The sequence below is a fragment of the Amphiura filiformis genome, chromosome 3 (assembly GCF_039555335.1).
Source record: "Amphiura filiformis chromosome 3, Afil_fr2py, whole genome shotgun sequence".
In the NCBI taxonomy this organism is placed as follows: Eukaryota; Metazoa; Echinodermata; class Ophiuroidea; order Amphilepidida; family Amphiuridae; genus Amphiura; species Amphiura filiformis.
In genome coordinates this window covers 19,036,595-19,055,317 of record NC_092630.1, presented here as the reverse complement: position 1 = coordinate 19,055,317, position 18,723 = coordinate 19,036,595, and the positions used below count along the sequence as shown (strand labels likewise).

The window sequence follows — 18,723 nt, the reverse complement described above, 5'->3', positions numbered from 1 at the left end:
ACTTTAGGTCAATATATAATACATATTAACAACTTTCAGTGTGAAATAAAGTATTATAGCACTTGGTTAAAACAGAAATTATAGATTTTCCCAAGAATATGGACTGTGGGGGCGCTTTTGACAATAAAACACACACGGTCATTTCTTTGGAGATGGATTTTCATCACAGATTCAAAGATGATTATCAGTACGCTTAGCTCCCAAGATTTGAGCTTCTAAATCCAAACGGTTTTGATATGGCAGCTACTTTAAATTGTTCGATCGGCTTCTAATTGGAATTGTACAGGGGTCAACAAACTTTACTACATAGGAACACACATTGTAACTTTAGGCTCTCCGTGGCCCCTCAGGACGACCTCCGAATTAATTCAAACTTGGCACATGTTAGTTTTGTGACAATAGGAACATTTTAAGACTAGGGACAGATGAATCCATTGACATGAGGGGCATCTGATGCACCCTACCCCTTACTTATAAAAAGAACTAGTTGATTACTACTGTGTAACTTTGATGTAGTTTACTACTAAGCATCAATATCAAAGGTTCCTGGATGGTTACTCACCCTCCTCATTTATCTAGTACCATTGACTACTAAATCAAGTGCATGTTACTGTGCGGTGTTGGGAATCAATTATGCTGCACCAGAATCATCAGTATCAGGGAAAATATAGAAATAGCTGGAGCTTTGATATTGTAGATTGGATGGAGAGTGTATAAATGCAAAATTAAGCTGGCAAATGTGGTGGTTAATATGAAATGGTCATGTTGTGGCCGGGTATAACGTATGTAGTACTTGTGCATGTAAAAGGTTTGACAGAGTTCTAATTTAGATTATCAGCAAATTGTCTGCAGATTTTGAATTACTTATACTCTGATCAGCCCATAATAGGCATGACTATGTGAACTGTACTTTGTGTATTGTGTGACTGATGCACGCTTTTGTGAATTTATACGGGAGTGAGTTTGAACTCTGTTGAATCAGGCAGTAAAAGAAACTGAATAAATCTCGCCCATTACGAGCTGATCATAGAAATAGTATGATGGGTTAGTCTTATTCAGTGGGTATCATGGTCTATACATCAAATCTGACTGGACAATCATGATTTTGGGTATCATCTATCAGGCCGTTGTGGATGTGCCAGTTATTTTGATAATGGTGGTACTAAAAATAAAAAAACATTTTCAGATAAGATGGAAATAGGTGATTTTGACCCCCCTTATTTGCCAATCTCATTGTCGCTACGCGCCTGCTGGAGGACTTATAACTGAGCAAAATAATATTAGTGAACAGTGTTTTCAATATTTTTTTTCATACTGATCCTCTTCCCACCTATTTGGCATTGGTCTTTCAATCTATGTGTTAGTCTGGTCTATCTGTCTGTCTTTCTGTCTGTCTTGGTCACCACATGTGTTAGTCTCACACCTAGCTACATGTACCTTTGTAATTGTTATCTGCCCTAGGTACAGTGTATGTGTTGCAGAAAATCTCGAATTCCCTGATTGACAGAAATGGATTTATCGATGAGGTGACATCCTGATCTAGTTCTCTATGTCTGTGAAATCTGATGGCATATCATTGAGGCAGTTCACACCTATGAGGCCAGCCGTAGTAAATAAACAGTGATAAATTGTGTGGGTTTAACTGACTCAAAATGCATTGGAAAACTTTTTGACAATAGTGAACTTAAGTATAAATAGTGGTATATTTTATGAAACTTTTCAAATCTTAATGGAATTCTTCTTCATACTTAAATGTCCTTATCGATAGCCTTATCCCTCCCACTTTCCCAGTGGCGTTGCTAGGGTTTTATTGCCAGGGGCCATGGATACATAATGGCGCCCTTGCCCCCATTCTGGAAACGATTACGCATGGAATGTGCAAAATTTTGGTTATAATGAAGTTGAATTTCAGTCTAATATTGATCTTTCAAATGAGTATTGTGCTGAAATGAGCGCGACGTGCGCACAAATGTTGACTTTCATCACTTGGAGGGGGCGCAGAATCGATGCTGAATTGGTCAATCTGGCGCCCTCCTTAAGGTGGCGCCCAGGACTGGACTTACCTCATCTTCTCAAAAGAAATAAAATGAAATTTAATACGGTATACGTTCATTTGTTTTCAGGGGCTTTGGGACAACAATGCAACAGGGATTGCGACCCGTTTGCAAACACATGTATTAGCTTGCTAATTAATCACCTTTATGCTGAAAATGTTCTGTTTTATTTCCATGGTTGCAAAGAAGGGATGATATTTGACATTGTAATTATTATTTAAGTTTGAAGAAAATCCATAGGCCTATATATCCTAAATAGGGTTACCCTCTTCAACATCATTATTTTTTTCATTTTAATTATCACAGATGAAACCACAAGAGAAAGAGAATTTTATGAATCATTTGGGAAACAAGAACCTGAAGATAAATTATTAGGTAAGTACATATCTCATAAGGTAAATTGCATACCAGAGAAGGTATCTTACCCTTCCCAGAATCCTTTGTAACACAATTTTTCATCTCGGTGAATCAAATGACACTTCTATTACTTTGTACAGGTTCCATTTGTTTTCAAGTTGAGAATAGACTGTTTAATCATGGTTCGATAGTCATGAAATAAACCAAATTTTTAAGCTCTGGATATGCTCCGTTCATCGAGGTACCTTTGGTTACTATCGACCTGTGTTGCACTGGATAGTAGTTCAGTACAGAAAATTGAAGCAATGCATTGTGGGAAGTGTAAGATGTCTTTCTGATTAAGCTACTTGACGCGGTTCGCCATTATGCACTATGTGCGGGAGAGCTCGAACTGGCAGCATACATGAATGGGAATTGAACTAGTCATAACGTTCTGTGTAAGGTTACATAATTCTTCCTTTCATGTATGCTGCCAGTTCGAGGCTCTCCCGCACATAGTGCATAATGGCGGAACTGCAAGTAGCTAATTGCATACACTGTCAAAAATATGCAGGAGGAGAGTGATCTAATGTATGTATTATATGTGGGATATGCCTATGTACAACTAGCTACATGCATCTGCCCATCTTCCAATTTGAAAGTAACTTAAAGCCTTAATGTACGATCTTATAATATGAAATTGGTTAATTTTTTTCAGACCTGATTTTTTTGCAAATTTGTAATGTTTACACATGTCCCAACTTGCACCTAAATGGAATTGGCCAAATTTGTTGTCTTTGTAGGTCAACAGAGCAAAGTTTAACATATTATCATAATTTAAAAAATTATGATAATATGTCCTCCCATAGAACTGCATGTTAAATGGTCAAAATAACTCTAGAGTGGGGTTTCTTTCACTTTACCATGTTATTTCAACTTAAAACGGACAGCAACCTTTCTCGGCAGTTATTACTAATATTATTTCAACATTTTGAATAAAGAATAACAAAATTAAAATTTGACGGAAATCGTACATTAAGGCTTTAATGACCATCTCAAAAATACTACAAAATTGAATCTGGCCGTATATAAATATAGATGTTTTTAAAACTTTTGTAACAACATCAAATCATGAACAAGTACTTTAAGATCATATCATAGAAATATTGAATGGCCTGTGCTGATCATAAATTGTTTTATCTTGTTTTGCATACACGACCTATTTACTCTTTAAATCATATCATACTCGATGTCTGTGGTGAATGTTTTGACAGCAAACATAATGTATGCAAATATTTTGTATACAGTGCTTCAATGAAAACCAATAATGTAATGTGACATGATCAAGTGGAACGAGTCGCATGTCGGCAATTTTCAATTTTTTTATGTCAGACATCTGGTAATTTAATTATCAATGGCTGAAAACAATATAAAACAAAAGAATTTTAACACTGTTTTTGCCAATATTTCTAAAACAATATTAGCGACATCCAGCTCATTCCCCTTGATCATGTCACATATAGGTTTGTAATGCAATGTTGTTTACTTGTTTACTGATAGCTGGAATATCTCCATTAATATGTGTAAATGGTCAGGTCTTTAAAATAACATTGATATTAGTGTGTTTCATCTTATTGCTGCATACGTAATCTGTTCTAATGGTATCACCACACAGTGTCATTGCCAGGGTTCACAGTTTATCGCGTTTTCGCGTCCAGGACACTTTTGTACTCACTGGACCCGCAAAAAGTAAGATTATGTAACCTGAATGGGTCCAGCAGGCTGTGCTTGGACCCGAAAAAAAAAAAATCCAAGAAATAAAAAATATCATCATAGATCGTCATTGTGCGATAACCCAGCTCAATCGGCTCACAGCACATTTTTAAACAACTTTTCATTCATAAATTACATACAATTACACAAATCGCTGCAACATGATACACACCTCTTCGCTATTTCATGCACAGATATTTGATCAGCGATATGAGGGGAACTGTGGAAGAGGTTGACTTGCGATTTTTTTTCGTATCTTGCAAATATTATGTTACAATAATAATGTCAACAAAACAGGGTCAATTGCTGGTGACATCGCGAAAACATGTTTTTGCGGTAGTTGTATATTTCAACCGATCAAATATAACAAAATAAGCAAATAATTAGATGATTAAAGTAGTGCATGTTATTAGGTAGTAATTGTGGTTCTTTATGAGAAAGTCGGCCGATCGCGGCAAGTCGTCTTTTACCCAGTAATTTGACTCGACTTTGGTAAGTTTTGGGTGCATACTTTACTATTTATCGTTTGCGCCAGTACTGAAAATACATTTCCGTGTGTTTCTGAAGTTTCGTTCATAAGTACACAAAAATCAATTTGGGACCCGCAAATTTCAACTAAATTGGATCTGAATGGGTCCAGCATAAAAAAGTGGACCCGGTTATTTGAGAGCAAACTGTGAACCCTGGTCATTGCCCCAATATCTTCATGGCAGAAATCGCTATGGTAGGTTGAATCCAAAGCCACGTATGGCCATTTTGTTCCGACCTGTTTAATAGTTTTGAGATGCATAATGATACGAGGGACATCCGACTAGCCTGGTGACTGACCTCTGTAGTGTCAGTGAGCATGGTATACGCCATGAGGTCATCTGCTTTTAGACTGCCTCCACCAATGGCCTACGCTGCGCTATAGTTCAGCACATATAAAATCAGAATTTTTGTCCGTTTTTGAGCTCAATACGCACGGTTCTTTCTCAATATGCAAGCTAACGACTATCATATCCTTTCAACACATATATTCAAGTGCAAGCATCGAAATATGGCTTCTTTAGAATAAAAACATTACGGGAGATATTAATCATTTTCTACCCCGGTATCCAAAGATTTATCGTCTGAATATCAAATCGTGCATAGCACATTCACCTGTATCGATCCCGGGTATTGATTTTAGTGTCTCTGCTGTACAATGTAATTATTAATCAGGCGATGTCGGTGTGCACCACTAAACACACAAAATAACACATCTCTACTAGATCCATGCACAGACTAATGAAAATCTAAAATTAAATTGAATAGACTTTTTTCTTTGGCTTTTATTAAAACAATTATTACTCATTACAAATTCACAATTTGTGCAATATGAATGAATGTAACTGTTATTATGTATTCAATGAACTTATGTATTCAATGAAAAATTACTGATTTTAACAAATATCCTGGGAAGAAAAGGGGTCTTTACACCCTACTGTGCATGTTAACATGTTCCCCCATGTATTGGAAAAAAAATTCAACCAATCTGAGGGGTGGGGCACATCACCCTAAGAATGTTTACTTTAACAGACACCCCCTGCCAAATTACACTTCTTGCCAAATCCACCACACACATTTTGTTATGGCTACAGGCCTGTTCAAGCTCCCCAACCCTGTTACAAAACAGGGTTGAGTCTGAACATAATGCTATGATATGTGTGTGACCCGGGGTACTTAAGTTTGGTTTTGGGAGGGAGGTGCCGCTGAGGTTTTGGAAGTAGACCCATAAATATACCAATTTTTTAAGAAATTTTGACCCATTGATATACCAAAAGTCAAAAATTTCGGCTGAATTTACCCAAAATTGTTTTTACAAATTTTCCCAAAATTTTGGGCAAATTTTGACAATTTTGGCTAGATTAAGGAAAAATTGGGCTGTTTTCCGAGATAATTTTGAAAAAAGGACCTATTCATATACCAAAATAGGCTTTGAAAAAGGGGTCATTGATATACATTTCTTTATAAAATCTTTGCAAATCCACAATATGTCCGCATTTGACTTTGATCGGCTCACATAATGTGATTTAAAAATCCTTATTTAGAAACCATTTCAGATACAGTTATTATTTTAATTAAAGCATTCTCTTTCATCATATCTCAAATATCTTAAATGTTTAAACTTTCAAATGCACTACTGTATCTCACATAGCGCATCAGCATCACCTACTACATAGATCAAAAGGAATTACTGAATGACTGGTGCAGAAAATGATTTATTAAATCTAGTGTATTACACTTCTGTGATGTGTTTAAGGTGGTTATGGAGGTATTATAAAAGTGCTCTAAGCATGTTTTAAACAAATTAATTGAGTAGAAAAAAGTACACTGATCAACATGCCTTTTGTTTGGAGTCAATCGGACATACGGTTTTCAAAATATATCAATTTATATTTTCTTTGTATCTTATTGTTTTTATCAATAATCAATAAAGTTAATGAGCTAAAATGACTGGAGAAGCTCATTAGCATATAATTTTTGCCAATATTTTGCTAAAAATCCATGCATAAATGTTCAGGTACTTTTATTTTGCATACTTTTGCCCTGAAACTTGGTCAAAGTGTTTCTAATATGTTCTAATGTATTATATAGTGAAGCCGCCCCCTAATTTGCATATTTGCATAATTAATTAGCATTTATGCAAATTAGCTCATTAATTATGCAAATATGCAAATTAGAGGGCTGCTTCACTATATAATACATTAGGACATATTAGAAACACTTTGACCAAGTTTCAGGGCAAAATTATGTAAAATAAAAGTACCCTGAACATTTATGCATTGATTTTTAGCAGAAAATTGGCTAAAATTACATATTCATGAGCCTTTGCAGTCATTTTAGCTCATTAATTACATTGATTATTGACAAAAACAATAGGATACAAAGAAAATATAAATTGATGTATTATGGAAACCGTATGTCCGATTTGCTCCAAACAAAAGGCATATTGATCAGTGTACTTTACCCTACTCAATTAATCTATTTAAAACATGCTCAAAGCATTTTTTAATTTCTAGAAAATGCATCCAATACCACCTTAAAGTGGTGACAATAGCTAGGTTTATATGCCCCATTAAATCAGCACCATCATACAATAATCAAGCAAGGCAAATACATTCCTAGCCTTTTGTGTTTTATCCATGGGTTTACCAGATAATGCCTGTTTACCTGCGTATTTGACCTTGTGTGTTCACTCCCATAGTTTGAGCTGATTACCATAACTGTTTATGATTCTAATAAGCAGTGAAGATGAGCCATATCTAATTATCTTACAGTATTTGATTAAATATTATATAATAAAATTAATTATGAAGCAATTGGGTTATGTGGCAACATTAAAGGAGAACTGCATATCACCTATAAATTTGGTCATGTTAAAGCCATGTTTATCTTATAATAAATAGCGAAAAGTTGTTTGTCTGTGGGTTTGTGGGCTAGTATGAAGATTGAAAGGCTCCGTCAGTTTGGATCCAAGTGTCGCCAAATTCACACGGGAGATCAAGAATTATACGGGGAATGCATTGCACGTTATTTGGTTGAAAAGTCAAGAAATGGCTGCAAAAACAGTGAAAATATAGTCTGTTGCTATCCTAGGTAAACAGAAAATTAGGCGGTTGCTAACCTATCCACACGCGTCCTACAAAGCGTGCGTATCTAACGCCGCTCGCGTAATGCAGCAATACCGCGCGGGTAACGCAGCACTACGCCATCGCGCGAGTAAACGACGCAGAACCATGTTAGCCCACATAATGATATGAGGTGAATAACCGCTAGAGGATGTAATAAATACGGGGAAAAGATTTGTGTTTGTTCAAAAGTATAAACAACATGAAGCGGTAGGCCTACTATAAATAAAAAAGAAAAGAAAAGGACAAAAAAGGTACGGGTATACATGTGAGTTATAGTATATATACCGTATTTCGTCGAATAGTCGCCCCCCCTCAAATAAACGCCCCCACCACTTTTTTCAACCAAGATGTTTCAAAAATTCCGATATTTCCATGCTATCTTGTGTAGTAAGCTTACCAAGTTGCTCACATGGTCGCGAGTAGCAGCAATAAATGGCGAAAAATCTGCATCCGAACCCGGAAGTGAACCAAAAGTCAGTGTCAAAAGGTCATAGTTCGTCATTTTAGCGTGACTTTTAAGCTTACCTAATGATTTTAACGGGAATTTTCGTGCTAAAATGACCTCTAATAAACGCCCCCCCTTGGGAAAATGTAACGCCCCCGGGGGCGTTTATTCGACGAAATACGATAGTATAGTTACAGTAAGAAAATGAAAACGGGAATAAAATAGGCTAGAGAAGGAAAGAAAGAAACTAATCAGGAAATGTAAGAAAAAAGAAGCTAAAATAAGAAACTAGTCAGGTAATATACATTTTTAAAACCTAACTGAGAACATATTTAAAATAACATGGAAATGGCAAATAAAAAAGAAGCTAAAAGAAAATAACGGGAACGGGGTTAAATAAATCAAAAAACATGGAAAAGGAAAATCACAAGCTAAGCAGCAAAGAGAGAGAGAGATAAAGAGAATGGAACAAAATTGGCCCATGTAGAAGAAACTAAAAAGAAAGAAGCTAAAAAGGAAATGTAGGCCTAAGTAATTCCTGTTTTAGTGAATGCTCCTATTTACTCATTCGCACGGGGACCCGCTAGTGTGTTACAAATCAGCACAAACCTCTGGTAAGTTGTACAAATAGTGAAATTAATTACAACTGACCACCCTTATGGGTGCATCATTTTCAAAGAGGCTGGCAAGATGTAACATACACTACCACATCCTAAACTCCTGGTTTGATAAACAGAACATAATCAGGTGAATGTATTGTAATTCAATTGGTGTACACTATGCTTTATTGTATAAGGCCCTACTGACATATGTGATAAATTAGGGCTGCTAAGAATACGCAATTGCGTTATTTGCGCCGCAATTTGCGTATTTTGGCTCCAATTGCATTTTTTGACTTTTTTTTAAAAAAAAAAAAAATTTTTTTTTTTTTTAATTTTTTTTAAACATCAAGTGCTACCATCTGGGGAAAAAAAAAAAAATTGGAAAAAAGTTACCAAAAAATTACAAGTTTGTATCCAAATGGAACCAATTTGTAACTTATGTTCACTTCAAAATCTATCTAAGATACTTGTGTACAAAACCAATGCATTTTTATATCTTCAATAGACTATGCAGTGAACACAAGTTACAAATCGGTCCCATTTGGATACAAACTTGTAATTTTTTGGTAACTTTTTTCCAATTTTTTTTTTAATGATGGTAGCACTTGATGTTAGCTCCAGGGACTCTCCAAAACCGTGAGATTTTTAGATTTTATGCGTTTTTGGCGGGAAATCACAGATTTTTGCGTTTTTTAGAAAATTCGGGGTGCGTTTTTTGGCCTCCAAAATCGCGTATTCTTAGCAGGCCTATGATAAATCATGTATGCAATCATAAAGAGTGGACCCTTCACACTTGATTCCGAGGATTCTGTTACATATTTTCAGAAAACAAATGCGGTTACGTTTTCATTATTCATTTTTCCCAAGTTTCATTATCAGTCTAAATGGAGGCTTTGCTGTTTGAAATTTGAAGGGGAGCTTTTAATTGCTCTTTAAGAGCACTACAAGAGAGCACTAGGAGAGCATTTTTACTGTACTGTATGTATGTGGTTATTATTATTACCTATACCTATAAGGTAGGCGAGCAATAAAAAGCTCTCCGCAGCGTCATTTGAGGGGCAAAGCCTGAAAATGTAGTTGCAAATTAGATGCAGTCTTCATGCACAATCTTACGTACATGGCCCTGCGTAGGGCCTATTGAAAGTTTTAAAGGATATACTTAGGCTCACTCTAGAGGGTGTGGTAGGCCTACTTAATGCGAATTCTTATTGCATTCCGACTCAAAAAGCACACATTTTAATTGCAATAATGTTCAAACGCAGGAGTGAATTTCAAATGCATGTGGGAACCTTAGAATCAAGTGTGAAGAGCCTATAAGGCATTTGATGGCAGTTTAATGAATACAATAGTTTCTGTCAACCATCAAACATTTTTCCTTTCATTAACACTTGTTAATATTTATCTCCCACACAGACAATGACATCGATGGCAACAGTGATGCACCAAAAGAAGAAGGTGATAACGACTATCACCGGAACGATGAGCAAGTCAAAATATGTCTTGAGTGCAATACCAATCAGCTTCGACCACTCCGTAAAAAGTTTATCCGCATCTCGGCGCAGGCCACAGTCAACCATATAAAGAAATTTGTTGCTAAGAAATTACATATGGACGGCTGTCATCAGGTAAGACCAGCTTCTGGGTCCTGGTGAGTCCTTCACCATGACCTGCCTTCTGTGAGGTGTATATATACTAAACAGGCTGGTGAATCCTCAGCTTGAAGGCTAGGCTGTCAGTGTCACTGTGATCAATGCACCTGCACCATGATCACAGCAAAGGACTTCATCCATCAACTTGGTTTGGGTTGTACAATTTAGGGGGCCCACATATAGGATGTAAGATTTATTTCTGCTTGGTGGAGATCCAGGGGCAGAGAGATTTTGAAGCCATTGAGTTTTTACAATGTGAAATGCACAGAAAGCCCTGAAAAATGCTAAAAGCTATTTGTCTGGATACAACTAAAAGGGTTCAACTTCAACAAGAATCAGTGATTGGAACATCACCCTCCCTGTGGTGCTGCATATAGCATTATTTAAGTTATAGTCTGTATAGTGGTAAAGGATTTGTATAGGCCTAAATGTTGATTTTGCATTTTACTATCAGATTTATATATCTGCTGTATAACTCAAATATGGGATATCAAAATTGTCCTCATGTTGAAAGCAAAACAATTTTATACAGGCCTAAATATTGCTTGAATGTATTAATTATTGGTTGGTAAATTGTGCTTTACAAATCCACTTGATTACTCACATGCTTGAATGTAACTTGACATTGCCAGAGTATGAATGCTGCAAGATTTAAGATTATGTGATTTTGAACTAAGATAAAGGACAGGAATGAATGAATGAATAAAGTACTGCATAATGGGAGATTTTCATAAAGTTTTTAATTTACGATAATTTGTGTGTGTGTGTGTGCAGATTTTTAAATTTGCAGTTGACAAAATTTGCGTGTGTAGAGTATGTGGGTTGCAATGTTGCAGCATGTTAATTTGTCATAAGTTGTCATATCATAATTCATATGACTGGGCAGATAGATGTGTTGAAAGATGCTTGTGTTAGAAATGCAGCCTAGACTTGCTCCAAGTCCTCAGGCTTTCTGTGGATAATGCAGAATGCATTTTTTTTCTTTTTTAAAATATTTTATATAGAATTTTGAAATGCTGTCAAGGTGGCCATCAAAATCTAGTGGGTGAAAGTGATTTTAAAAAGGAAGAAAGAAGAAGGATAATAAGGCAGTGGTCTTGAATTAAGGCTAATGCAGTCTGTCAACCTACCTGTCAGGCAGAGTGATATCAAATCAATCATTTAGTTACTATTCATATTCCATTTAACTTTCAGCCTCAACCAAGAGCAGAATTATATTGCAATGTGGTACTGTATAAGTGGAAATTTTCGCAAGGGTTTTATTTTCGCGAATTTCGCGATTAGAGCTCCAACCGCAAAATAACACCCGCTAATATATGCAATAATGTATTACAAGTATAGGGGAGGACTTTGCAAACGCGAAAGTAACATTCGCGAAAATGTGTCTCTCACTACAAATCGCGAAAATAACTGTACGCGAAAATTACCACTTATACAGTACATGTGTATTTATCACTGTAAACAAACTAAATATTAGAATAGGCAGATTGTTTGTTTATCCAGTTGGCATGGACACAAAATCAGACATAAGTCCGATCCTGACTTCACATCGCAGTGTGATGCGATACTATAAAAACTGTATCCTGGGTCAGGCTTTTACAAGCTCAAAGGTGAAAATTCTCATCACGTGGTGGGAAATTTTGGTCCACGATGGAGTAGCAAAATGTTCAACTTTTTCGCATCGCGCTTCGATGTCGCAGCCGTGCACGCTTGTGATTGGCTGTTGGAAAATCAAGGTCGGTGAAATGACCTTAAAAGAAGATGCAGATCCCACATGCTTTTCAAACATCACAACATCGCGCAATGAAATAATTTCATCGCGCGATGCTGTGATATTTGATGAGAAGGTCCAAAGAGAGAGAGAGGGGGGTGGTCTCTCCATGAGATATGTTGTGCCAATAATTAGGTATACTAAACTAAAATCATTATGATGTTGAATCGTGTTTTTTTTTTTTTTTTCTTTTGCTTCAGTTGGACATCCTATGCAATGAAGAAATTCTAGGCAAGGACCATACATTAAAATTTGTCTGTGTAACAAGATGGCGGACAAAGGTAAGTACAAAATAAGTGGTTATTCTACTTCCCAGCCCTAGCCGTGATGAGTATGAAGCTGTACCCCACAACCACATAGCAGGTTTGTGTAGTTTTTTTTGGAGGAGAAGAAATAATCACACATCATCGAACACTAGAAAGGTAATTGCACTAAAAACTTGCCGAGAGTCTCCTCCAGATCCACACCCCTCCAGCTCCACTGGCTGTCCAATAAGCTCGAGTCTGGTTGCTATGATTGAGCAATGAGGGTAAACAAGATACACAACACACCAGGGCACAAAATTTGGGACATTGCCAGGGCACAAAATTTAGGACATTGCCAGGGCACAAAATTTGGTGCAAACACGTCACATACAGGAACATAGAAAGATGTAAACATGTAATGTTCACATTTTTCCCAAGTTCCTATATATGTGTGAAACCTCTTATGCTTTTCTTGACAAGACAACAATAAATCAAACCTGGAAAGGATTTCCACCACCCCAATCCAGAAATACATCATGTATGATTGACTGAAAATTACCATTTTCTGATCTTTTTCTTGTTTTGGTACTCTTTTTTATATTGACAGTACCAATGAAACTGTACAATAATGACAAAAACATCAATTAGAAATAACAAAAACACCTGGCACTCTGTGTATTGCATAGTTGAACACTAATACTTGCCATGACCATCTCTCATTTGGGGCACTGCTGTAATTGTACAAATATCTGCATGCAAAGTGGAAATGCTATATGTGACACAAGCAAGAAGTAGAATGAGTACAATGTCGTGAATTTTTTTGCTTTGATCAGCTTTAATTTGATGTGAATGCCATCAAAAGGTGATATAGCTTTAAACAATTTGGTATTTAAAAAATGAGACATACAGATTTGAATGGTAAATGCGCCCATAACTCAAACCCAACTTTGGCATTATTGTCCTCATTTTGCTTGGGTATGTTACAATGCATTGTAGTACAATTGTAGAATAGTGAGAATTGCAGCTTTGAATGCTTGTTATCTTAGGTGATCAAAGGCAGGTGATATTACAATCCCTCGTGAGAACCACCATCACTTAACTATATCAATTCTCTAGATAGAATATATTACAGATGGTTTAGTGTTAAAATACAATTGTAATGCAATGAGAGAACTGGTACTTAATGCAAGTACCCTAATATTTCATTGATGTTGTCACTTGAAATTGAAGCGTTGTTTTAATGGCATTTGATTTAATAACAAATACTAATGCTGGCAAAGATCCAAATTCACAGCTGAAGGCAAAACAGTGAAGCAGAACTGCCAACTGTTTGTAAATTATGTATATTTGCTGTAATTTTATATATTGTAGGAATGATTGATTCAATTTGGATTCAGTTTGCAGTAAATTGGAGCTTTTATGATGTGCAAATTAACTGTATATTATATAAATATTGCTTGATTTCATCATACACGCATCATGTTCAATTGAGGACCTGTGCTTTAAAAAACTTGGTGCAACTGTTGAATGCAACAAACACTCGTATACAATATTCAGCTAATCACTCACGGTCACAGTTTACTCTGTGTTGATCCATCCATTGTTGTGTTGCATTTAGCAGTTGCACCCCCCAAAAGCAGATACAGAGCTATTTGCACATTGAAGTAGTCACACTCGTACACTAGTACCTCAAACATATCAGTAGATCATTTCCTTTATCTATGAGCACTGTTGTCACCTCATCTGATAGGAGGTGTCACTTATATAAGATCAATTTTGATATTATTTTTCTTTTCTATTACAGCAATATCCATTGATGTTACATTATCGGCCCAGGATAGACCTATGATGTCAGCTTCCTATGCCAGAACACTGCCTAGATTAGACTGTACAAAGAAGACTACAAATTTTTATATATTTTGATGGTTTGTTTAACCAAGTACATTTATATTATAATACACACAAAAAACAACAATAAAAATTGATAGTGAAGATGTGCAGTTGTGGACGTCCAGTGTAAATGGTTTTTTTTTACAACGCCACCATCATTTTGCTTTCCATTAGACGTGCTGTTTTCTCACCGGATGTTCATCATTCATTGGTGTCAGCAAGTGATTTATGATCAGGGATGCTCAGGCAATTCAGGGTTACTCTTCCTTATAAAAGGCTACAGGAAGGTTTCAATTTGTATACAATTCTGGATGGATGTTTGAAGGAGATCTGCAGGCCTACGAATATTAAATGTGCTGTTTAGCAGAGTGTAACAGTGCCGCAATTGAAATCATAGTTGGAAACCATTCAGCAGAAAATGAGCAAAAATGGCTGATGCCCTTCCCAATGAGATGACTTATACTGTACCTTTATATGGAATAATCATCTAGGTTCAACCATTCTCACAACAAGTGCTTGACATACATCGTTCTCATGGGATTTTTAAGTCAACGGGTCTTCAATATAAGATGAGATGAATTCTCATCAAGTTTGATCATGATTTCATGTTACAACATTTCTCACACCATATGGCGTGGGATTATTTGGATTCATCTACGATCCTTCATCAACTGTTGTCACATCCTTGGATGACAGCTCTTCATAATTATGTAATATTATTATTATGATATCACAGATATGGTCTGCTCTCAGTGGAGGAGACATGTTCATGTAGAACATGATGAATCATTCAGAATATCATCTAACTGGCTTTGAATGAAAGTCGATCATTGATAGGAGATTTAAATTTGTTCTTTAATGCTGCTGTCATTTTTCCGTGTCATGTGACATCATCTACTATAAAAGTGGACATTTTTGCACAACATTTATTTTTGCGATTTTCGCACTCCAAGGAGCTGCCGTGAAAATAACAATACACAAATATATTCCTTTTGATTATAGGTCAATGTAAGGAAGCTTAAAATCGCAAATTTAGAAACAAGGGAAACAATTCAAAATTGGCAAAATGCAAATAAATCACTCAAAAAATTTCCACTTTTACAAAATGTCATGTGACATTGATTACTATGGAAATGTAATATTAGTATATAGGCTGTATACCTTCCTCGAGTCAGTAAAGTAAAATCAAATTTTGAGATTTTCTCAAAAACTGTTAATATTTGCAGAAATCTGTTATGCTAGTTAGATTTCTTGCATCATTTCCTTTCTGAAATGTATACTTTTATATACTTCTCATCATTATATTTAGAGATACAATAAAAACAACATCTAAATTACTGACTCGCAAAAGGTCTAAAGTAAAATCAAATTTTGAGATTTTCTCAACAACTTAATTTTTACAGATTCTCCTTAGTTCAGGAAGTTATGGATAGCAATTGGTATAAAACTTGTAACATATATCATGTACAAGCAGCCGGAGACTGGATATAATCAGAATCTCACCTGAAAATGAAACTAATGATTAATTTATTATACCGAAGTGAAACAAAATTATACAATGTACCGTATTTGTAATTTCAAAAAGTAAGCTTTTATACTGTTTCTGTTCTAAAATCAACTGATGACAATTTAATAAGCAACATTATTAAAATGACAACTTGTGCAGTTACCAAATTGACTGTGTATGGGCAATTGGAGTATGATACAAGAAACACCTAGTCAATGAATTAAAAACTGACTTTGCACTATGATAAGGCCAAAAAAAAAAGGTTTGTCTCAAAGCTCACAAGAAATTTAAAACAAATGCGAAATGCGATTTTTTTTTATTTATTTTTTATATTTCCGACTTTTTTCATGGTATTTTGAGAAAAAGTCTGATTTTCGCCTAATTTTTTCTGGAAAAAACTATAAAAAAAATTTTTTAAATAAAAAAATTTCCGCATTTGTTTTTTGTCAAATCGTGGGATTTTACAAACGCGCGCGCAACCCGGTACCCCAGGTCAACATAAAAAGTGGTAACCATGTGTGTTCTAAATTTCGCATAGAAAAGGGTATTTTGTTGACTGAAATCATGGACCGCTAAATCATGAAAAAAGGGGGTATTCTGAGCATTGTCTCTCATGAAATTTTAAAAAAAAAGGGTATTTCACAGGTTCCTCTGTACACAAAACTTCGAGGATTGTTCCCTTTTTCATTTTCAATTAAAATCAGTATACAGGCATTGTAATTACCCCAGTTAATAACACAGGATCATCTGGGAGTACAACAGACACAAAGTAATGTTCATACTTGCACATTTTGTACTTAATACAGGGTGTCCCAAAAAAAAGAGGCCCCACATTTCGCCCTCTTTTTCTCCTATTTCTGAAAAGTTGATCAAATATATTTTGGTATGTAAAGAAACCTTCAATCGTTAGCTTTAATAAACCAAAACAATTATTTCAATCGGCTGATAACTTTTAAAGATATGTCCTTTTAAAGAAATGTATCCGTTTTTCACTCTGTCCACGGAGGAGGTTTGGCTACTTCAAAGATTGGAAAGTGCATATACCATGCATGAATATAAAACATTCCTCGATGATAACTTTATAAAATAACAACTTTATTTAAGGGAATGGGCTTTACCGGTGGGCTTATGGGTTATGGATTATGTTAAGTGTCATTAATTTGGGCGAAATTGATGTGGGATGGGACTTCTTTTGCTATACTTGCAATTACTTATGTTTTTCTCGTTTCTTGCTTTCTTTTTATTGACAACATAAGTCATTTCTCTTTTTTGTTTTTTTTTTAAAAGGTAGCCCTGAAAAGGGCTGTTTAGTTTGTCTTTGGTTCTTTTGAAGTGAGTTTACTGTGCTGCTCTGCCCTCTACCTGGTTGCCACCGTGTGGAATACAGGTTTCAGCCCTAGTTCTCATTGCATTAATTGCGTTATGTACCATTCTTAAGGCCTTGTGCGCCGGATACTTGCAAATGCAGCAGTAATATGGGGTTGCGAAGATGTTTGAAGCTAGCTGGTGATCCTCGCATATAGTGAATGCTTTCCCAAGACTAATTATATTATCTATCCATGTCATTAACCGTGTGTTTCGTTTAAATCTTTGATGTAGCCAAACCTCATCCGTGGACAGAGTGAAAAACGGGTACATTTCTTAAAGAGGGCATATCTTCAAAATTTGTGAGTGGATTGAAAGAATTGTTTTGGTTTATTAAAGCTAACGATTTAGGGTTTCTTTACATACCAAAATATATTTGATCAACGTTTCAGAAATAGGAGAAAAAGAGGGCTTAATGTGGGGCCTCTTTTTTTGGGACACCCTGTATATTAAAATATTTGGAGTCATTGAAAAGGGGTGTCTGGAAATCTTCTCATTGAAAACCTTGAAAAAGGGGGTATTTTTTACCCTGATTTGTCAGTGATTTGGCAAAAAAAAGGGGGGTAAAATCAATGAAAAATCAGTGAAAAGGGGGGTTTTGAAAAAAGGAAGAACACACATGGTTACCACTTTTTATGTTGACCTGGGGTACCGGGGCGCGCAAGCTTTGAGACGAACCTTTTTTTTTTTTTGGCCTAATGTGACAGTAGCTTAATTGATGCATTATAAAAGTCTCTTTTTCTCTACTTTGATTATATTTGTATTGGATGAAACACTTGTTGACTGCGCCCAGGCACCTTATTGTTTCATTATGTCCTCTTTAACACTGCAAGTTGTGAAGTGACATAATTTGTGACTATTTGCACAAATATTGTGTTCATGGATAATTTACTAGTTCCATGTGAAGTGATACCAAAATATTATTCTATAGCTCTAAGCATTTGCCAATGTACATGCCAAAACACTGCCCGTTTTTTTATTCCTTTTGTTCGATGCTAAACACCAATCATGGCATCACATGGAACAGTTTTATCAACCATGCAGTATAAATCACAACTTCCGATAGAATTAATTTTGATTGATATTCTTGTAAGTCATTTCTAAATAATGTTAAACCACCGGAGATCCTTTATCTTTAGATAATATGCATTTATTCTGCTGAGCTATAAATGGCTTTAAAGCTGTATGCTACTACTCACTGCCCAATGTAATACAAAGTAAATACATCTTTGTTTTGCATGTTTCATTTTGCATTATATTTAAGGGATCTAGAATGAGCGTTTATTGCGTTTCGACAGTATTTTTTGTGGGACATGAGAGCACCTCAGACCTATCGAATTACATTCTGAATCTGAAGCATGTCTTTCTGATATCAAATAATTTTCATTTTTGAAAATCACAATATAATACAAATTTTATGACAAATTATA

The 18,723-nt window shown here is 35.6% G+C and overlaps 1 protein-coding gene across 1 annotated transcript in view; it reads left to right on the top strand.

The window, feature by feature from the left end:
• The window catches only part of LOC140148163 (polycomb group RING finger protein 3-like), an 81,465-nt gene extending 65,281 nt beyond the window's left edge, over nucleotides 1-16,184 (top strand). Inside the window, exons 6-9 of the mRNA XM_072170025.1 lie at nucleotides 2,361-2,429; nucleotides 10,280-10,491; nucleotides 12,487-12,567; nucleotides 14,336-16,184. Coding sequence (XP_072026126.1) covers nucleotides 2,361-2,429; nucleotides 10,280-10,491; nucleotides 12,487-12,567; nucleotides 14,336-14,380 — 407 coding nt within the window. The 3' untranslated portion in view covers nucleotides 14,381-16,184. The remainder of the gene's footprint in view (nucleotides 1-2,360; nucleotides 2,430-10,279; nucleotides 10,492-12,486; nucleotides 12,568-14,335) is intronic.
• The last annotated feature ends 2,539 nt before the right edge of the window (nucleotides 16,185-18,723 follow it).